The sequence below is a fragment of the Galeopterus variegatus genome, unplaced genomic scaffold (genome assembly GCF_000696425.1).
Source record: "Galeopterus variegatus unplaced genomic scaffold, G_variegatus-3.0.2 Scaffold987, whole genome shotgun sequence".
NCBI lineage: Eukaryota > Metazoa > Chordata > Mammalia > Dermoptera > Cynocephalidae > Galeopterus > Galeopterus variegatus.
Window position 1 is genome coordinate 163,611 of NW_007727098.1, and position 22,217 is coordinate 185,827.

At 53.4% G+C, this 22,217-nt stretch overlaps 1 protein-coding gene across 3 annotated transcripts in view; it reads left to right on the forward strand.

Annotated features, from left to right (window-relative positions):
- The window catches only part of PRKAG2 (protein kinase, AMP-activated, gamma 2 non-catalytic subunit), a 290,841-nt gene that overhangs the window by 64,294 nt on the left and 204,330 nt on the right, over positions 1–22,217 (forward strand). For all 3 annotated transcript variants that reach the window (XM_008574036.1, XM_008574037.1, XM_008574038.1), the window contains exons 2-3: positions 6,040–6,111; positions 11,321–11,600. In XM_008574036.1, the coding sequence (XP_008572258.1) occupies positions 6,040–6,111; positions 11,321–11,600 (352 nt within the window). The remainder of the gene's footprint in view (positions 1–6,039; positions 6,112–11,320; positions 11,601–22,217) is intronic.

Here is a 22,217-nt window from a genome sequence, read left to right on the forward strand (position 1 = left end):
GGCAGACTGACAGTCTGGAAACCCAGCAGCTGATGCTGTAGTCTTGAGGCAGAATTTCTTCCTCTGGAAAACTTGTTTGCTCGTCAGACCTTCAGGTGACAGATGAGGCCACCCCCATGATGGGAGTGATCTGCTCAACTCAAAGTCAGCTGATTACAGCTATTAACCACATCTACAAAATACCCTCATAGCAGCCTCCTAGATTAGAGTTTGATTGCGTTGGGGGTAGTATGGCCTTGCCAAGCTGACACATAAAATCAGCCATCACTGGCTCCATGGTGGGGTTTGGTCAGTGGGGACCAAACTCCCTGTTCTGTAACACCTTCTCCTCCCTTCATCTGGCCATGGCCTGAGATGCCACCTGTAGAGATATGCATAGCTCTGCACTGAGGCAGCAACCTGCAGCCCAGGCCAGGCCTCTGAGGGGAGCTGGAAAGCCACCAGTGGTGGCCCCTGTGGACATGGCTGCATGGAACATGCTGCGTGGCTCCCACCCCTGCGTGCCCCCTCCCGGGCGCATGCCTCCCTCTTCATTGACTGAGACCCCTGCAGACCCAGAGCCCTCGTAGCCTCCACCCCACTTATCCCTCTGGGGGGGCCCCCAGGCTCCCCTCTTCCAGGAGGAACTCACAAATGCTGGAAGACAGGAACCCAGGTTGATTCAAGTTACTAATCTTCAGTGGGTAGCAGAGGCTGGACTCACCTGGCCTGGGAACAGTTGCCGTTAAGAGGCCACTCTGGGGGCCTGAGCTAGGAGGGGACTGAGAGAGGGCCCTGGGAACATGGGATGGGGCCTCGTCATCCCACAGGGCAAGCGCCTGGAGGCTGGGACAACTAATGAGGGCTGGGCAGGAGGTAGCATCCTCGGCCGCACTGTGAGGGGGCTGTAGGGTCCCTCCAAGCCTCCAGCTGGCTCTGGAGAGGCAGAGTCCCTCCAAGGCTTCCTGGACGTCAGGGAGAGGCCCAGCTGCCTTTGACACAGGAAGAGAGCCAGCGATTCCAGGAGCAGCCACCGCGCTGGGTCGTTCCTCTGCAGCACTGCCCTGCACGAGTGATTAATCGCCCTGTCTTTCGGCTTAGGAAAGGGATAAAGGCCGCTCTGTAGTTATAAGGAGAGGCAGCCAGTGTCTTTGCAGAAGTCTTTCCAAACTGATCTTAGACCTGGGTTGTGGGTGGGAGACGGCCTGGTGGATGGCCCTCGGCCCGGTTGCCCTGGAGATGCCCTTTGCCCTCCCCACAGCCTCCGTGGTCAGGCCAGAGCGTGTCCTCGGCCAGTGCCCTCGCCAGTCCCAGGAGTGAGGGTTCACACCCTGGGAAGGGCCCTCCTGTGTGGCTTCCAGAACCAGCACCCTGTGATGCAGAAAGCCCTGTGGCCACATTTGACAGATTGGAAAACAGGGGCTCTTAGAGACCGAAGTGATTCACTGCACACAGATGGTGATGGAGAGCTGGGGGGTGGGGACTGAGGTCTCCCGACTGCTCCGGCCTAGAGATTCTGTAGCTACTTGGATTTGAGAAAAAAAGGAGTTTAATGTCTGGAGCTGCCATCGAGCTAGAGAAGCCTGTGGGTGGCTGGCACTGGACTGGATGAGGAATTGGGATATTGATGGAATAGGCACTTCCTTAAAGCCGGGAGGGGTCAGGCTGCCAGACCAGGGTCACTGGTGGTGGAGGGCATGGCAGGAAGGGGGAGACCTGAGCCAGCCACGTGAACAGGACCACCAGGTTGGGGGGAGGGGAGGAGGGGTGTCTGTGGGAGTGAAAAGTAGTGGGTTTTCTTTTTTTTCTGACTGCAATCAGAAACCATGATGTCCTCTGTGGAAAATAAATAGTTCTGGAACGTTCTGAGAGTTAAGTTTAGGCTTTCCCTAATTTGGCCACTGCCCCTCCCCTGTTGCCTAGTTCCAGTGATTCAGTATTTGTTTATTTTTCTGAAAGTGGTTATATAACATAAATGTTTTCCAAAGGCTCCAATTGACCGTGGCTCTGGCCACCTCCCGCTGCCCATCAGTACCCAGAATTGCCCATCTGGTGGTTTTTAGGGACCGCGTGAGTCTGGGCCAGCTGGAGACACCTCCCTCGGGCCTCCCACCTGAGGGGCTTGCCAAGGCCCCATCGCGAGAGACAAACCTCAAGCCACAGTGACAACTCAGATTCAGACGTGGGTGGAGCCGATCCGTGGCTGAGGGATGGGCCGGTGGGCAGGAAGGGATCCAGATGGGAACCCCAGTGCCTCGGGGCCATGACACCGAGGAGGCCAGCACTCAAGGCTTTTCTGAATCATGCTTAGTATCCACTAGAACTCACGTGGCATTTGTGCCAACAACTCAGGTCCTGAGGATTGAGGGACCTTGGAAATTAAGAAACCGGGAGGGTTAGAACTTCAGAAGTGGATCTAGACACACGTTAAGGTAGAAAGCAGCAGGGTGCAAGCCCATCATCTGTGAAGCTTGGGAAGGAAGTGGAGGGAACCCCTTCACACCTCCATGGGGGTAGCCCATGTTCATGGAGACTGCCCAAGGGCCCTATGGCTTCCAGAGCCATGGAGATCATTTGGTGGTTCGAAGGTAAAAGAAAATTATTTTTATGGCTAAAATAGGAGATGAGAAGATGCATTTTATTCTGAATCCAGCAGCATTCCTTTAAAATGTTTCTGATCCCACCTATTCAGCTCAACAGATAAAAACAGAGAATGTGTGAGCTGAAAGCAGCTCCAGAAATTATCTCTTTAAACCCTCTCATTTAACAGATGAAAATTGCAGTTCAGACATGCCCAAGATCCCCCAGAGAGTAAATAACAGCGCGGAGGCTTGGGCTCAGCCGTCTGGCTCTGTGTTTGGGAACAGGTTGTGTTCTCGTGCCTGCGGGATGCGGGGGCTTGGATATGCCTGGAAGGGACCCTCGGCTTAGCAGGTCCACAGCCCAGGGTAGCTCCAGATGGCGCTCCGTGTATTCGGGGCTGCTCAGCGGGAGGGGAGAAGATAATCCTCCAAGACATGCTCCTTGCTCGGTCGGAGTCCAACAGGAATGTTCCACGGTGACCCTGGCCATTGAAACCCCGAGCCTGCCCTAGGTGGGGGTCCTGGGCCCCTGACACTGGCAGCCTTTCTGTTTGTCCTGTATCTGCACTTTCATCAGGCCTCTTTCTGGGGCGTCCCAGCTGCATCAACAAAGTCATTGTGTAAGACGAACAGCAGAAGCTCTGAGAGGCTGGAACTGTTTCTGATCAATACACACTTAGCTTCAACTACCAGGGCTAAAACACGACTAAGACGGCCCCCGTCCTTCAAGACTCCACAAATCAGCTGATTGTAAACATTAGAAAGTTCATTACCTTACGGGGAGGTATTGGGATAAGTGGGGGGTTCTGTACATAAGACTCAGAACTGTACAAATTGTAGACGGTGCTAGAATGTGAAGCGATGGTGGTGGTGGGATTTTCATACTCTTCTGTCCTTTGCGACGTTAGCATGAGTTACGTTTAGTGACGAAGAAGAGCTTAAAGAGAAAGTTAGTGTCATCAGCTGCGTTGACGACGAGTCATTGAACTGCACAAATCCTCATCCATCCCTTCATCCTCCGAGGTCACACTGTGCCAAGGATCCTTGTTTCGTATGGACGAGCTCTACGTCTTTACAGCCTGATGCCTCGTTGTTTTTCTGTTGCTGGGGCTGAGCCACCCAAGGAGCTGCTAGAGTTGACTAGAGAGCTCTGAGCGCGGAGTGGGTGGACCAGGGCTACAGGACCTGCTACCGTCCGACTGGTGTTGGGCTTGGCCTCTCTGACCCTCAGGGTCTTCGTCCGCACACTGGGATGCTCCCACTTGCCTTTCCTACTTGTGTGGGTTGCTGTAAGGACCAAATGAGGCAACAGTTGGGAGAGTTACTAATGTCAGATGAATGACGGCCCTGTTGTTAATACCTTCCTTTTTTGTGGCAGACTTTTGGCTTTGCTTGGATTTCTAAAGAAGGGTGAGGGTGGAGTGAGCTGCTTTAAGGTCGGCTTACATCTCAGGAATTTCCTCACACCTGGGGCTTTTCTCTTTTGTCCTGATGCTTTCCTGACAGGTGTCTTTATCAGTCCAAATCCTGAGAATTCACTTTCCAGAGACCCTGATAATCACCTCCAGAACACGTGGTCAGGGTTTAAAATCTGTGATGTGCAGCTGATGGGAATGAGAGTGCCAGAGCCACCTCTTGGCAGAGATCACATCCTCAGCACCTCTTGGTGCCTCCCAGCACCCATGAGGGCCCGTCCAGCTGACATCGGGATGGGGAAGTTCGGGCTGTGGAGACAGGAGCAGGCAGTAGCAGTGAAGAAAGACGAAGCTCTGGGTAGGAGTTGAAAATTCAGAAACTCGTGAGCAGAGCAAGCTCCAGGAGCCTGGGCCTTCTGGAATGTCAGCTGAGCTAGGAGGCCAGGTCCCCGTTACCCCACAAGCTCATAGTCTTGTTGCCATAGTTGCAGTTAGAGATTTTCCCACACAGGGCCCCCAAGGTGCAGTAATGTTTCTTGGTGAGCTCTGGGAGATGGGAGCTGAGATTAGGATGGTGGAATGTGGGGCAGGGAGCCTTCCAGCAGAGCCCGCCATTTGTGCCGAAGGACTCCCCTGTCAGGCTACTTGACCAAGCAGGCACATGCACCTGGGTCCCACAGCCCAGGAGTGGCTGCCATGTGGCAGTGGTCGGCCTGATCTGATACTTTCATAAGCTCACGCGGGTTGGAAATAGCTGCGTGGGACCTGCCGCAGCTCCCTTCCTGCAGGCAGCTGAGATGGGAGCAAGACCAGCGCCAGGGGCCCAGCTCCTTCCAGACGGTCCCGACATGAGTCACCTACCCTCCTCGGCCTCAGCTGCTAGGGCATGATGCTTCTTGGGGTTGCTGTGTGAGGGTAAATGAGTATTTGTGAAAAAGCTTTCACAAGTAGAACCTGCTGTTGCTGAACGAATGTTAGAGGGTAATGATTATTGGAAACCGAGAGGAATGTACCTATTAAAATCAGTGATAAGAGACCCACCCTGATTCCTCCCGACTTCCCAGTGGGCTGCAGCCGCAGGGGCCGGTTGTTGTGCCGGCGCATCAGCACAGACCTGCAGCCCCTGAGTGCGCTGATGGGGTCGGGATGCTTGGACGGGGAGTTAATTCAAACACATGTGGAGCCTGCTGCATGCCGGGCCCAGGACCGGCAGAGAATAGCAACATGAACAGTTTTCCCCTTGCCCTGGCTGGACTCAAAGTCTGGTTAGATAAATAAGTGGACAGATGATTCCGATACGGAGCCACAAGTCCTGTAACAAAGGCATAGCTGAAGCGCTGGGGACACAGCTGGGAGAATGAATTCCACCCGAGGGTGGGCCCAGGCCAGGGATAATATTTGAATTGGGCTTTGCATGGCACATAGGAGTTCACTCTGGGGGCCAGGATTGGGGGGGTGGGGGGCTGGAAGAGCAAGAGCCAAGCCCAGAGGAAAGAAGGGGCTTGGAGTATTTGGGGACGCGGGCAGTGTGGGCAATTTCTGCACTGCCGTGGGCCGGGCTCTGTGCTGGGGGTGGGGGGTGTGAGGTCGGGGCTGTCCCTGGCAGCTGCAGCGAGCAGGGTCAGTTCTCCGGGAGAGGGTAGGGGGTTGCCCAAGAGTGGCCTCTAAGTGAGGATCTGAGACGACATTCCCAGCAAAAGGTACATGGATACACAACCATGTTTGGAAAACCACAGTCTGTCTGGACTGTTGCTAAAAGAAGGAGACTGGTGAAAAGCACATCAGAAATAAGGCTTCGGATGTGCGAATCTGTGGGGACCGGGTCAGAGGCTGCGGGGTCCCGCTGAGCGCGTTCGCCCGTGGCTGATGCTGAGAATGCCGGTGGCAGGCTGGCAGCTCCACCAGGGCTGCGGCTGAGCCACCGCTCACCATCCATGCCCCTCCTCATGGTGATATTTAGGAGGAGGACTCAGGAAGGGGGAGGTGATGCCCACCGAGAGCTGTGTGCCGTCCCCTGGACCTGGGGCCACTGTCCCTGACCATGCAGTCTCTTTCCTTCCTAGGACCTGAGTTCCTTTGCCATGCCGCTCCTGGATGGAGACCTGGAGAGTTCAGAAAAGCATTCCTCTCGGAAGGTAAGGCCGCCTTTCTCGTGGCTTCTGACAGCTCCTCCGAAGTGCACCGAGGCAGGCAGAGCCTGAGACACACTCCCACCTGTTCACCCACCTGCACACCCACCCACACATCCATCTGTGCACCTGGCTGTGGCTGGGCCCAGCCAGGGACGGCTCATCTTCTGTGGCCATGCCCATCGTATCTGCTGGGCTGACTGTGGCCACTAGACTTCCCAAGGTGGACAGAGGTCATCGAGGAAGATTAATGTTAAGCTAAGCGCAGGTGCTGAGTAGCGAGGAGGAGGCTGAAAGTATCAGTCAACGCGAGACCACCTGTGGCTTTCCTAATCTCTATCGAAGGTGGCGTTGGTCCTGCCCACCACGCCCAGGCTTTGGGCTCTGTCCTGTCACCTGGTTTTGCCTCCTCCCCCAGTCCTTTCCTTTCGGTCTCCTGTCCCCTTTCCTTCTCCTGTCCTCAGCTCACTGCTCTTCCCTCCCCCACCAGTTCTTCTATAGGAAGCCGGGTGTCAGCAAGGCTGCTGGTTGTGCGGGCTCAGGCAGCGGGGAGCCGTGCAGGTGGAGGGGGTCGGGGCGGCCGGGGGGACGGAGGTCAAAGCCATCTGCCTGGTTTCTCCTGCAGTCAAACATGAAGGTGGAGCAGAGGGCTGGAGCTAGGAGTCCTCCCTGGGCATCCTGCCACCCACAGACCCCTGTGGCAGGAGAGTGTGGGAAGGGGCTAGCAGGGGCTGCAGGGTGCTGTGTCCGGGAGCTCAGCAGCCTGGGAGTAGGACGGAGTCCCAATAGTGGAAAAAGCAAACCTATTCTCACTTGGAATTACACACAATTGAATCAATGAATTGATTTAGGCCTGTGGTGCTTGGTTGGTGTCAGTTCCCTGCCCGGCCCAGCCCGGAACAAGCAAACTTAGCAGTGACTGTGGCCCAGCCAGAAGAGACCGTCGGAGGATGGCGTCAGCGGGGCTTCCTGGGCTGGCGGGAAAGACCACCAAGCTCAGAGCCCCCTGTGCGAGGCTGTGAGGTGAAGCCTGCAGGGTCTGGGTCATCCTCCTTGCTGTCGAACTCTGCAAAGCCCTTCCTTCAGGTGAAAACCCAAGTAAAGACACAGAGAGAACTGGGGCTTCACTCAGTCCCCCCAGGCCCACTTTTGTGGCTCCAGAGAGTTCCAGAGTGAAGTCATCATCACGAATGAACCATATCTAAGCACAAAGGACCATGAAGGTGTTCTTGCCACCCCCAGTGTTTCCCAGAACTTTGCTTGACCTTGGCTGTGATGTTAGGTAGGCTCAATGTGAGCCTTACACACCCTACTGATCTGGTTGTGGAGAGGAGACAAACTCATGAGACGGTGGCTGCATGTACCAGATGGCATCGGACCGACTAGTGGCACAGCAACAGAAGCTGCAGAAGGTTGACGGGACCTCGGTGCCTATGTACCCGTGAAGGCCTCTGTTCTCAGCAAAACGCATTCTTTTCCTACACCTTTATCCTCCCACTGCATCCTGGAGACCAGGCCTCTGATGAAAAGTATTTGTGCTGGATGAGAAGGGAGAAGAGGCAGGGAGAGGAATGCCTGGGATTCCCAAGGCCTTTGAAAGAGGGTGGGAGATGCTGCTAGGCTCCTGAAACGACGGAAGTGAGAGCAGGGAGGGAAGATGGGCACGGCTGGAGTCGCTGCTGTCCCTAGGGAAGGGGACAGCTGGGGACGAGAGGAGGACAGCAGGGTGGAGGCTATGACAACCTCTGCCCCAGGAACCTCGCTGAATGTATGACCCAGCCCACATGATCATCGTTTCTGCCACAGACATAGAACGGTGCCTGGCACGTGGCAAGTGCTCAGGGCAGGTCTGGAGTGCAGGTGTGACATCAGCCCATCAGATGCACCTGAGACACCACGAAGAAGGCGTCCCCCAGCGTCCCCCTGCATCCTAGCGAGCGCTGCATTTGGTGGGGCTGCAGACATGACAGGGCACTTTTATCCACTGCAGACATGTGGACTCCTCCTCTCAGCTCCTCTCCCAAGAAGACCAGCCCCTTTCTGTCCTGCCCATGTGGGAGCTCTCAGGTCTCAGATCACAGCTGCTCAGACCATCAGCTCCCTGAGCCCGGAGGGAGCTGGGTGCCCGGATTGCAGGGCTGGCCTCTGCTCGAGTGGGCTCCAGCTGGGGCGCCTGGAGACCTCCTCTTCGCCGGCTCCTTCCACCTGCCCCCTCCTTCTCCTGTGCCCTTCTCCCTGTCTGGCTTTGCCAGCCCCTTCCTGCCAGCCCAAAGCTGCCCCCGCTGGATTTCTCCCTCACTCTCTCGGGCCTGCAGCTTTCTCTTCCCTGATGGGAAAGGGGCGGCTTCCCCTCTGGCAGCTCTGTGACAAATGGCCCCGTCTGCGAGCTCTGCTCGACCTGAGTGCTGCTCTCCATTAGCTCTGTGGAGCCAAGTCCACTCCTGGGAGTCTCCTCCACACCCAGGGCATCAGACGATTATGTTCATCAAAGTATCATTTGGCTGTGGCTTGCCTAATGGCAAGAGCTCAGGCCTGTCCCTGGCGGCTCCAGCCGGCGCCCATCATCTGCCCCCACCCCACCCAGGACGTGCACCTGACCTGGGACGTCCACCGCGACCTCCCTCCATCTCACTTTCCTACTATCAGGGAGTGTGGTCCGGTTCCCTGTGGCAGAGGCTGACCTGGGCCTGGCATCCACTGTTCTCTGGCCATTTGGGGGGACATGAATGGAAGGTCTGCTTCCTGGGGCTCCCCTCTCATGCCTGGCGTGGTTGTCCTGGCATTCTGAATTCAGTATGGAATCCCATCAATAGAATCCTGGGGTCCCCCTGCCCATCAAATAAGGCTGATATGGCATTCAGGCCCCTGCGTGACTGGTTTTCTGGTGTATATGGCTCAGCCTCCCCCACACCCTCCGTGGTAGCCCACGCGAGCGGCCCCCTCCCTGTGCTCCCAGCTCCAGCTCCTCTCCCCTGGGCTCCTGAATACTTCCTCAGCCCGGTCCATGGGCCCACCCAAGGCCCACCTATCTTCCGGGGCCTTCTCTCGTGAGGGGCAGCTGTGCACCTCTGGACACTTTCTCCCCCTGCACCATGCTCCTGGCACTTCAGTCTGGCCAGCCGGGCCCCACGAGCTCCTTGCACAGAGGGATGTGGGGGGCTACCAGAACGGCGGACCCTAAGCAAATCTGACTGTGCCATCCCCCTGCTTATGAGCCCCTGCGGTTTCCCCTCAGAGAAGGGGAGGCCCCTCAGCATACGCAGTGTCTTTCCCTAACCCAGACTTGTGGCCTCGAAGTCCTTCTGCCCACCTGACATTCCCCAGGCACCAAGGATGCATTAGGACCCAATGCACCAGGAGGCGAGCTCATCAGAGGGAGTCACGCACTGAGGGTGAGCCAGGGACGGGGCTGAACACCGCGCCCGTATGCGGCTCGTCATCCCACAGCCCTGTGGCCGTCAGCCCAGCACCCCCATTTTATAGACGAGCAAACGGAAGTTTAGAGAGCTCAAGTCACTTGTCCACACTGCTAGACACTGAGCCAGGATTCAAACTCAGGCATGTGTTCAGAGTCCTTACTCGCCGTATCACCTTGTGGGGGGTCACTCTTGTCCCTGTTCCTGATGTTCCCACCGAGGATAAGGCTCCTCTCACCCCAACTCCTCACCCCACACCCACACATACCCCTCACCACCACTAGAAGACCCTCTTGTTTTAAAATTTATCTTCAGGACTTACCCTGAGTCCCATAGGTAGGTGGGACAGTGGCTAAACCAAATACTCTATAGACAGAGAATCTAAATGCTTTTCATATTAAATGGTCAAAAAAGAGAAAAACTTGAACTTTATCATGCAGCGAGCTTGAGGCCATGCTCTTCTGCCCCAGGAGCCCTTGCAAAGGTGTTGGCGCCCCGTTGGTCCCGGCACCTCCGTGTGGTGATGCTGGATCTTTAGGGCTGGGTGGGATCCCCCAGCTGGAGGTTGGACGCTGCTGGTTGATGGTCACTGAAGGCGGTGACCTACCAGCACCAGATCCCTTAAGGACCCACAAGCCCAGAGTTCGGGGCGCCCTCTAGTGGTGGAAGAACTTACACGGGGCTGGTCAGGACAGCCTTCCTGTAGTGGGACAGAGACGGCCTCTGAGCGATGCCTGCACCTACTTCTCAGCACGCCCCCAGTCATGGGGTTCAGAGTGCTGGGAGATTCCTGGTCTGGCCTCATTCTCACCCCGGTGAGCCCTGTGGACAGGTTACCTTTGTTTCTTGCTGTGGAACTGGGCGGTCCTTGCAGTCCTTTAGGCGGTTGTGTGGCAAGTTGTCTAGGTAACAGGATGCCACAGTTTAACCTACATCGTGTGACCACTGTTCATTAGGGGCCATGCTGATGTCCACAGGTGGGCTCTCGCTTGACATCCAAACAGCCCTGCAAGGTGAGGGAACGTCTACCCTCGTTTTACAGATGAGGAAACAGAGGCTTAGCGAGACTAAGCACCATGCCCAGGGGGTCATGAGCTCCTAAACCCACACAGCAGGAGCAGGGGCTTATAGGGCACATCAGATGTTCCTCAAGCCTGTGAGTCGTGTGCCTCGGCTTAAAGTTATGGAGTTTAGAAAGTTTTCAAACAATAATGCAATTTTAAATCATCAATGAAGTGAACCTCAAACATTTTTGGTCTTGTTAACTTTCTCCCTGACCTCTGACCTGCAATGTCAGTCATTCACATGCCAAAGCAGCTCGGAGGTGGAAGACACCCCCTCTCCTAGCTCCAGGGCCCCTCGGGCTGCAGCCTCCAGCCCGCTCTGTTCTGGATCCTGGGGATCTGTGCTTCCTCCTTGGCGGGGGCAAGGGAACCATGTCCCCCTGGAGTCAGTCCTTGAGAAGGACACATGTGTTGAAGGAGGAAGGTGCATCATTTCGAGCCATCTCCATGACCTTCCTCCCTTCCTCCCTCCCACCTCCTGGAAGCCCCTTCTAGAGAGCTGGACAGGGTGGCCAGCGGGCCTCCGGGACGTGGCACTGACCAGCCTGTGGGTGGGCCGTCCGCAGGTCAGGTACTTACCTCCAGACCCTTTGGCAGCCACCTCTGTAGAAGAGCTTAGGGCTGTTTCTCGGGCAGCTAGGTGAGAGGGGACAATAATGACAGGGCCAGTACAGGGTGGGGGCCGGAGAGTCCACAGCTCAGAGTGACCTCATCCATTTGTCTGTCTTTCCGTAGGTGGACAGCCCCTCCAGCTCAGGCAGCCCCTCCAAAGGGCTCTTCTCCAGAGGCCCCCAGGCCCGGCCCTCCAGCCCCGTGTCTGCTCCTGTGAGGCCCAAGACCAGCCCCAGCTCTCCCAAAACTGTGTTCCCGTTCCCCTACCAGGAGTCCCCTCCGCGCTCGCCGCGCCGCATGAGCTTCAGCGGGATCTTCCGCTCCTCGTCCAAAGAGTCTTCCCCCAACTCCAACCCGTCTACCTCGCCCGGGGGCATCAGGTTTTTCTCCCGCTCCAGAAAAAGTAAGACATTGATGCTATTGTTTCAGGTGGGTGCCGGGCTGCTGGGGACCTAATCTATGCCACCCTGATGCAGTGGCACCAGCGCTGCCGGGTGGCTGTGTCTGTCCCCAAGAAGAAACCTCTCTCCAGAACATGTTTCCCCCTGTCACTTTCTTCCTACACTAATCTATCAGAGCCGAATCCTTCCGTATGGCATGGTCTGGGGGGTTAACTGTAAACATCCCGACACTAACGGAACGACTCGTGAGGACAACCAAAGGAGACATTTGCCTCCAGTGCCGGCTTGGAGCCAAGGGTAGGCCCATACCCTGGCCAGATGGCCAGACTTTGCTTGGTCTTACTGATAATCACCCTGTGGTTTGGTATTTGGGGGATTTGACGGCACCTGTTTCTGGCAGATCCTGACTTTCTCTGTTTTGGCCTCTGGGCAGCAGGGAACGGAAGCTGGGATGAATTTGCTGCAGGAACAGGAAGGAAATATGTGTGTTTAAGAAAGTCCCTTAGGCGCCCGAGGACTGGTGATTTGAGGATAAAGTATTCTCGCTTGAGCACCATGGATCATAATATGAAATATACACAGCAAACTGTAAAGTACATGGAGTTTATTTCTCCTTTCCTGTGTCTACTCTCAATCCTTCCTGCTGACTTAGAACGTTGCATTAGGGAAGACAGTGATGTGGAAGGCAGACTCGCCCTTGAGCGTTAGAGGTCTGGGGTGGTATTCCTCTCTCTCCTGGTTGCACTTGCACTCAAAAAGACCCGCACGTTGGAGTGATTCTTGATCTGCAAGGCCAGGCCACAGCAGGAGTGGGATTTCAGTCTCTTGACTTATAGGGAAAGGATAGGGAAGGGAGTTTTCCTTTACTTTTTTATGGGGGGCAGTATTGTTTCTGGTACCCCTAAAATCATCTCCCTGGAATGACTGCTCTTCTGCCTGTTCACGAACCTAATGACAAACATCATATGATTGAGACATTGCAGGTATGACCGAGTGGTCCTCACAGCAGACGTTCCCAGGGAAAGTCATTGGGAATTCCATTTGCAAAGCCCGATAGGGAACAGAATGTTCTAGCACTGATGTTGTAATGCTCTAGAGAGCATCCCCGGGTTCCTTGACAGCATCCTGAAGTTCTCAAAAATTTCACTGGGCACCACTGCATGAGCGGTGGGAACTGCCGACCAGACCTGCATGGGGGGCCTGTCTCCTAACAGGAGGTGTCATGCCTGTGTTGGTTACAACAGAACTAGGTGTTTGCTTCCTGGGGTTGCCAAAACAAAGCACCACAACTGGGTGGAATAATACAACAGAAATGTGCTCTCTCATTGTTCTGGAGGCCAGAAGTCCAAGGTCCAGGTGTGGGCAGGGCCACGCTCCCTCTGAAGGTGATGGGGACAATCTGCTCCGTGCCTTTCTCCAGCTTCTGGTGTCGCTGGCAATCCTGGGTGTTCCCTGGCTTGTAGACGCATCCCTCCAGTCTCTGCCTCCATCACCGCCTGGTGTTCTCTCCTCCTCTTGTAAGGAGATTACAGGGGATTAAGCATCCACCCTGCTCCAGTATGACCTCTTCTCAACTTAATTACATCTGCAACTGCCCTGCCTCCCCAAAAGTTCCCATTCTAAGGTTCTGGGAAAGAGATAAATTTGGGGGGATACTATCTGAACTAGTACATAGGTTGTATAGAAAAGGCCAGGCCCTATAATACAAGTCACTGGTTAGGGATGTGGACAACTTGGGGGTGTGGGGTGGTCAGCCTGTTAGGATCAGAGACGTCTCCAGAGGCAGAAAGAAACAGACAAGATATGGGGTCTGGGAGGTCTGGAAGGACACACAGGCGGATACCAGGGAGGGGGAGGATCCAGGCAGAGTCTGATCATAGCACCCCTCAGTCTGGACTCCCTGTGAGGCACTGGGTTTGGGGAAGCTGGAGAAGTGTACGTCATAAGCAGCCGAAGGTTAGCTAGCCCTGCAGACCAGTTCAGGAGCACGATGGTGGCAGAGGTTCTAGGACCCCCAGGAGATCCTTCCAATAAGGATCAGTAATTCAGTGAATAAGCAAATAGGATATGCTATTAATCTGGAAGCCAGATTAATCTGATCAGGCAGACGGGGCACCAGCCACTTTGTTGGACCCACTTTGGCCAAGTAGCGACGTGTCCACACCTGCGGTTTTGAGCTTAAACCTCAAGCAGTCCCCAGGCAAGGCCGATCACCTCTACACTGCCGAGCTACGTCCCTCTTTGTGTCCCTGCTCCCAGGACTAAGTTAGCCACTTCACTGATTCTAGTATTTCCCACATAGTTTTGCAGCCAGTGAAGGCATTCGAGGAGCTTTCCAGTGGGGTTCAGACATCTGCTGGGAAGTTTTGCAGAGTGTGGGCACCACCCCAAGTTCCGCCGCTCATGGGCTTGCAGAACGACAACCTGTGGAAGTAAACTGAGGGCTGGAGGCAGTCAGGGGCCTGCTCAGACCCCTCCATCTGGCTAGTGGCAGCCGCAGGAAAAGAAGCCAGGTCCACGTGTCTATGGGTGTCATGTCTTCACCCAGCACCTCTGTGGAGGCTGGGAGGGGTTGGAGTGTCACAGACCTTAGGTGGATGGAGATGTATCATCTTTCACATAAAGCAAATGAAGATGCTTGCACCAGGGGGTGGAGAGGCTCATGACCAGTTCTGTGCACCCTGCGAGGCTGCGGGCTCGTCACGCTTTCCCTTAAGATGAGCCTTTCTTCTCCCTGTCTACCTTATAAATGCCACCTGCAGAGCAGGACTCAAAATGCTTGTGCAGAGACAGGGAATCAAGCCCACCCTGGTGAAAAAGACACGTCAGGGTTCTAGAGCACACGAGTGGTGTCTGTGGACGGGGAGGAAGACGTGCCTGAAGTTTGCCCTGTGGGGGAACTTGTGAAGTTGTTGTGTAAATGGAACGTGCCAGAACTGGAGGGCGGAAAGAGGGAGTCCACCTTCAAGGGCTCCCAGTCGGGGGCAAACAGGAGGCTTTGAGGGATGGGATGAGGGGCTGCTGTGCCAAGGGCTGTACCCAGTTAGGACCAGGCAGCCTGACTGAGAAGGAACAGACGCATCACAGAGAACCTGACAATTGCAAGGAGGTGCAGGAGTTGTGAGCTGGCCCCAGATGGGGGAGGCCTGAGGGTCTGTAGGTGCCATCGCCCTCCTGCCAGCAGCAGCAGAGTCCTGTGGAGGGCAGAGGAGGGCCCCTGAGGCAGATGGTCCAGTAGGGAGCCAGGCTTTGGCACTGGGAGGTGGAAAAGAACCCGTCCCTCTCCAGGGCCCAGGCCACAGCACGGTCCAGCCTCGGCCAGTGGCTGCCTCGAGGTCTGCTGCTGCCCGGGGTCCAGCTAGGACATGCGCTGTTCCCTTAGAAGCTGAGCCCCAGAAAGATCTCTTGAAATCGCTTCAGTTTCTTGAAGTATTTCTCCTTTTCGTTGTCTTAGATGTTATGATTTTTAGGTTTTCATCCTTTTTCAACTATTTTCATATAGTCACAGGCTTGCAGGCTGGTAGATAATTAAGGCTAGAAGGAAGTGTAGGGCAACCATTTATGAAAGAAGAAAACATACACATATAATAATTTGAACGTACATATATATGTGTGCACATACATGTATGTGTATATATACATGTACTTTATATCTATGCATATACATGTGTATAGGTGTGTGTGCATGTGTGTGCATATATGTATGTGTATATCTATGTACACGTGTGTGTATATGTATGTGTACACGTGTGTATATACGTGTGTATGTGTATATCTATGTATGTACAAGTGTGTATATGTGTATGTGTGTGTGCATATGTATGTGTGTGTATGTGTATATGTGTATGTGTATGTGTGTGCATATGTGTGTGTGTGTATGTGTGTGTGTATATGTGTAGGTGGGTATGCACACACACAAAAACGAACCTGTGTATTTTTAAAGAAGGACATGCATCGGGCAGGGAAAGATTGGGATCAGGTGGGTGCACCAACCAGTGCACCTCTGAACTGAAGAAACTTTTGCTTTATCTGGGACATTTCAATTTTTTGAGACTATATTCATTTATTGGTAACTAAAAATGAGCAAAATGAATCCATCTTGAGAAAATGTCACGCATGCAGACCTGAGCTTTGTGTCAGTAGCACGATGTGGAATGGAGGTGGCAGGTGTTGGCAGGCGGCAGAGGAGTTGGAGCCACCAGGAATGCCTGGGGACAGCTGAGGTGCGCACTCCGGGTCATGGGCTGGCAGGGGTCATTGGGATGCAGCCGGGGCTGGGAGAGATGAGCAGGCGGGGCGAGGGTGGAGGTTCAGGGTGCTAGGTGGATCAGGATTCCCGGCACCTCTGGAAGCAGAGCTGGGAGCGAGGCTGGCCTGGGCTGACTGCAATGTCAGCATTAGGTGCCACCATGAAGGGCTGGACCTGGAGTCCAGGCTGAAGGCTGGCATGGCCCCTGCACAGGGGCCAGCACTCTGCACAGGAAGAAACTCCCCTCCACCCTTTCTTTAAAGCCAAAGGCCGAGGGACGCAGATGCAGTAGCAGAGGGGGCTTCCTTCCCTCTTACGTACTGTGGGGGCTCAAGGTGCAGGCTGAGGAGCTTGGGGGGCTGCACCCTCATGGGACAACTCCAGGAGTGTCCAGCACCCAAGGGGGTTTGGAGGCAAGCCAGGGCTCAGAAGCAGAGAGGGTGAGGCCTCTGCTGCTCCTCAGCGATGCTCCCAAAGGCCTGGCTGCTGGGTGGGGGCCACCACTGGCTCACAGCTCCATACCCCTGTGCCCCCCAATCCACACACTTGGTGCATTTGTGCCCCTCGGTTGCCTCTTGTTCAAGAAACCTAAAACTTCTGCTTCCTCAGTGAAGGGTCTGGACCTCTCCTCTGAGCCCTGACTGTGGTTTGTGAGCTTTGTGAGCCTGAGAATCACGCTTTCCTGGGGCAGTGATGCCCGTGGCTGTGTGCTGGGGCACATGCGCCCCGCAGGACACAATGCTGGATATTGGAGACGGGCCAGACTTCTGTCTCCTGGGAAGGTGCAGTCTACACTGCCCTCTCTGTTCAGTGTGTTAAAAGGTCCTTCACTGTTCTCAGCCAGAAAATACCCGGTTTCAACATTCCCTCTCATACAGTGCTATGGTAGACACGACTTGTTCAGGGTCCTCTTTAGCATCAGGCTAGGCAGCCGTGGCTGGGTTCAGGAATTGAATGGCTCCGAGCTGCTCTTAAGGGCAAGAATTGATTAGGTTGCGGTGCGAGGCTTGGCTTCTTCAGAGAAGGCCCCTGGGATGGGACGTTCAGAGCAGAGCGAGCTGGGATCCAGGGCTGCTGCTCATGATGGTGCCCTCGAGCCACCGAGACGAGCTCTTCGCCTTTTCCCAAAAGAAGCCAACCCGGCCCCAGCCCAATTGTTGATAAAGTGTGAAGGTCCAGGTGTGTATCCAGGTGGAACACACAGTACCTGAGCTCTAAGTGCACTTGACCGGGAGGGTCACCCTGAGCTCCTTGCGTGTGGTTTTCCCATTGTGCCTGGTGTGAGGCTTGCTTGGAGGTTATACAGTCTACCTGCTTTTCCCCCATACCTAAAAATCTACTCCTGGATTGAGGTGCCCAGTCTGTATGAGGGTACTTCAAAAAGTTTGTGGAAGGGCCGGCCTGGTGGCACACTGGAGAGTGCGCCGCTTGGGAGCGCAGCAGCGCTCCCGCCGAGGGTTCGGATCCCATGTGGAGACCGGTTCCCGCTCACTGGCTGAGCGCGGTGCGGGCGCAACACCGAGGGTTGCGATCCCGTTACCGGTCAGTAAAAAAGACAAAAAGGAAAAAAAAAGTTTGTGGAAGGGCCGGCCTGGTGGCACACTGGAGAGTGCGCCGCTTGGGAGCGCAGCAGCGCTCCCGCCGAGGGTTCGGATCCCATGTGGAGACCGGTTCCCGCTCACTGGCTGAGCGCGGTGCGGGCGCAACACCGAGGGTTGCGATCCCGTTACCGGTCAGTAAAAAAGACAAAAAGGAAAAAAAAAGTTTGTGGAACAATGAAAGACAGTAGGACTGTTTCCACGAGGTTTTTGAAGACCCCTTGTATATTGCTGCCCACTGCCCAGAACTGATTTCGCAAAACTGAGCTTGAAAGTAAGGCCGTCAGCCTGATGGAGGGTCTTTACAAGAAATAGCCCATGAAGCACACGGTGTCCATCATGAGGAAGGCATGGAGACATTTTTCCTACACAAGGCCCCCGGGAGGAACTTTCTGTCTGGCCTTGGTACCAAAAATAGCTGTACTTCTGATCAACTGGACTGCTTTTGTCTGTGGTGGACGTTAATCATGTAATAGCTCAGCTTTCCTTGTCTGCAGTGCCTGCTAAAAATCTTCCAACCAAATTTGTACAAAAGGCACTAAGGAATGCATTTCTAGCCTCATTTCTGAATCCGATTTTGGTCCCTATCCTTTTACTTTCACCCTACTTCTTTTTATAGGGGAAGACCATTGGAAGGAAGGGGTTGGGGATATTTATGGAATTCAAAAAAGAGCCAAATGCTCAGGACTGAGCAAGGGAAGGAACCATGCTGGCCCTGGAGGCCTCAGCAGCAAGAATTCACGGATCCTTTGATGAGATCCAGAGAATTCCTAGTCTTTGTGTCTCTCCACTTACCTTTCTAAATTTCTCATTACAGGATATCTGATTAGAATCCTTGACCCAATCAGTAATGGCTGGGTTTGGGGTGTGGGGTTGGTGGGGTCAGGGTCATACAGCAGAAGCAGAGTGACCAAGAATCTGGGGTGTAGGGTGGGAAGTTCAAAAGTAAGAGGCCCAGCTGGAGACTAGAACATTCTACTCCTCCACCACCCACATGTGTGCACACACACAACCTTTCCATGTTTGCAAAACGCACTCATCTAACTTGGTCCATGACCCTCCACTTAACTGCTTCCCCAGAGGGAGGTGACCCGGCGTCATGTCCAGCCACCACAACAGGGAGGGCGTGACTGCGATCAACTTCTGATTCCTCAGTCTCGAGGAAATGCCCACTTCTCCTCAAGTTCTGTCTGCATTTTGTCTTTCTGTCCTGTAGCTTACGCCTACGTGATAATCACAGACGCTGGAGTTGGAAGAGGTTCCCCAGGTGGTGCTTCTACACTAAACCCTGTTCAATGCTGCTTTCTATTGTTAGAGGGAAAGAAGCATGGAAGATAGAAATTGTGATCACTGTCATTTTAGAAGGGGAAATGAAAAAAGGAGAGGAGGTAATTCAGTCTTCAGATAGAAGGGGACACAGAGACCACAGCTCTAGATTCGACAACCAGTCTTGGGACCAGCAAGTGCCTGGGCTGGTTGATAGTCCCTGCTCAGGGAAAGAGAACCGAACCTTTATTCTAGAGGTCCTCATCTCTTGGAGGGGCTGCTTGTGCGGGGTTGCTGGGGTTCCTCCCTGGCACATATCTCTGGTCTGCTGGCACTGCAGCGTGTTGATTCCTGGCATGTCTGGGGTTCCCAGTTCTCCTCCCAGCGCCACTGGGTAGCAGCAAACCTGCTTCCCTTTGAGGGTCAGAGTCAGTCACCCCAACCAAAACAATACCCCGCTTTTCTGCCTCTTCCTCTAATGCAGTGGTCAGCAAATGACAGCCCTGGGACAAAGTCTGGCCTGCCACCTCTTTTTTGTAAATTATGCTTCATTAAAACACAGTCCCCCCCACCTGCTTGTTCCTGCACGGCTGCTTTCACGCTGCAACCGCAGAACCCAGCAGTTGCCACAGAGACCACACGGCCCCGAGGTCTAAAGTGTTTACCTGGCTGACCTTACTGTGGTACCTCAAGAATTTTTAAGTGGCCATGGGCAGTAGAAGCTTCCAGAACCGTGAATCCTTATCTTCAAAAGATTTCACAACTTGATTTAGGAAAGTCTTGCTTTTGGAGATGAGGAAAGGAGAGCATGTGTCAGTATGTTCATGCACCACAAATAATAATAAGATTAAAATTGCTTGAAAAGCATGAACAGGGCTGGCCAGTTTGCTCAGTTGGTTAGAGCGCAGTGTTGTTCAGACCCCGCACCAGCCAGCCAGCAAAAGATAGAAAAAAGCAAAAATAGTCTTGCACAGTCAGCAAAGCATGGCCTCAAGAATGATTTAATTTCATGTTTACTAAACTTCGCTCCCAAATCGCTGATAATAATTATAAATGAATGCCAACTATGTGTGTTCTAAGTACATCGTATGTACTAATTCTCCGAATCTTCATAGCAACTCTATGCAGTAGTAGTTTCACAATTTTTACCAAAGTAGAAACTGAGGCACAGAGGGGTTGAGTTGTTGAACAAAGGCCACATAGCCAGTAAGTGGTAGAGCCAAGATTTGAACTCAAGTGGTCTAACCCTCAAACCCACTTTTAACCCAAATGCTAAGACTCTGCTTTCATGGAGTGGATGTTAGGAATATATAAACCAATGACAGGACAACCAGCTAGCCTTTTAGGAAAAAAAAATACAGGTGGTTCCTTGGTCTCTTTTTTTTTTTTTTTTTTTTTTTTTTGGTGGCTGGCCAGTATGGGGCCTTGGTCATTTCTTATACCAAAATAAAAATAATTTCCATATGGAACTAATCTTTAAATTTTTTTAAAACATACCCCCAAAATAGGTGAATATCTTAATCTTGGGGTGTCAGGCCTTTCTAAAAGTGTAAAAAATATGCTTATAAATGTGATGTGAATATTGACAGCCTTTCTCATCTTCTCTGGAAGGTGGTGGCTTTACAGCAACACGGGGGTCTCACATGGTGGAAAATGGCAGAGCAGAGAGAGACTGTCACATGCTCTCCTTTCACAGCCCTCACAACCATGCTCCCGACCACCATCATTAATCCATTCACTACTGCCTAGTCCTACAATCTAATCACCTCTTCAGGGCCCCACCTTTCAATTACCATAATAGGATTTCCCACCCTCAACAGTTACAGTGGGGATTAAGTTTTAGGGAGACATTCAACCCAAGGCATTGCACCCCTGGCCCCCAAAAACTCATGTCCTTTTCACGCACAAATGCATTCATTTCCTCCCCAAAGTCTTAACTTGTTTCAGCTCAAAAGTCCAAGGTTCAGAATCCCATGTGTGAAATCAAAACAAGTTATCTACTCCCAAGATACAATGGTGGGACAAACATAGGCTACATACTCCTGTTCTAAAAGGGAGAAACAGGTCAAAAGAAAGGGGTAACAGGTCCCAAACAAGTCCGAAACCCAGCAGGACAGGCATTAAATCTCAAAACTGCCGAATCACCTACCTTGACTCCGTGTTCCACGTCCTCCCCACGCTGGTGCAGCAGTTAGATCCCCAAGTCCTCAGGCAGCTGCTCCTACGGCTTTCCTGGTCTCAGGCCACACTTCCGCTCTCCCAGGCTGGTGCTGCGCGCTGGTAGCTCCATAGGTCTGGGGTCTCCACGGCGTTCCTGCTCCTACAGCCTCACTAGGCAAAATTTGGGGGCTTCAATAGAATGTAGCCAAGTTCCTGGCCAGTTCATAGCAAGGGTGATCTTCACCCCAGTTGTCAATAAGCTCCTTCGTATTTCTATCTGAGACCTCCTTAGAATGGTCTTTAGAGTCCATGTTTCCATAAGCAGCTGGTCACCACCATTTAACCAGTCTCTAAAACATTCCAAACCATCCCTGTTTTTCTCATCTTCTAAACTCCCTGGTGTTTTCTAGCCTGTTCCTCCAAATTCTTCCAGCCTCTTCTCAATACCCAGTTCCAAAGCCACTTCCATATTTTCAAGTATTTGTTATAAGCAACACCCCACTTCTCTGGTACCAATTTTCTGCTTTAGTCTGTTTCTGTTGCTTATAATAAAATACCTGGAACTGGGTGATTTACAAAGAAAACGAAATTTACTGCCTACAGTTTCTGAGCCTGGGAAGTCCAAAGTCCAGGGAACACATCTGGTGAAAGCCTTGGTGGTGGCAACAGTGACCCAGGGGTCTCACATGGCAGAAAATGGTAGAGCAGAGATAGACTAACCTCTCATGTGCTCTTCTTTTAAAGCCATCAGAACCACGCCCCTGAACACCATTATTAATCCAGTCACTACGGCATGGTCCTGCAATCTAATCACCTCTTCAAAGCCCCACCTTGCAATTACCATAGTAGGATTTCCCACCATCTTAACACTGTCACAGTGGGGGTCAAGTTTTGGGGGGACACTCAATCCAAGGCACCCGTCATGAGCATTCATACCACTGGCTGGGTGGGGGCAAGGATTTCCTGCCCTATATGAGCTCCTCCAACCGAGGCAGGGAGGGTCTGCCAGCAGAGGTGCCCTCTGGCCTTCGCACAAAAGAGAACTGGCAACTGACCCCGCCTTCGTGGCTCCTTCAGCCCTCCAGGTGCTCCAAATTTTAGTGGCCTTCTAGCCGTCATCCATCATCGATGTCACCTCTAGGGTGACATCTGATCCCACAGGTCTCAATGAGGGAAGGATCCACCAGCCCCGCCAGGCTGCAGTCACCACCTGTTGCCGGCCCTGGCCTGTGGCTTTTCCGTGGCCTTTTGACAAGCTCTTTTGAGCACCTCTTTATATTCTTCACCTGCAGCCCCTACAAGGCTGTACCTGCACAGGCCTGCATGAAGCCTACTCCGTTCCACTC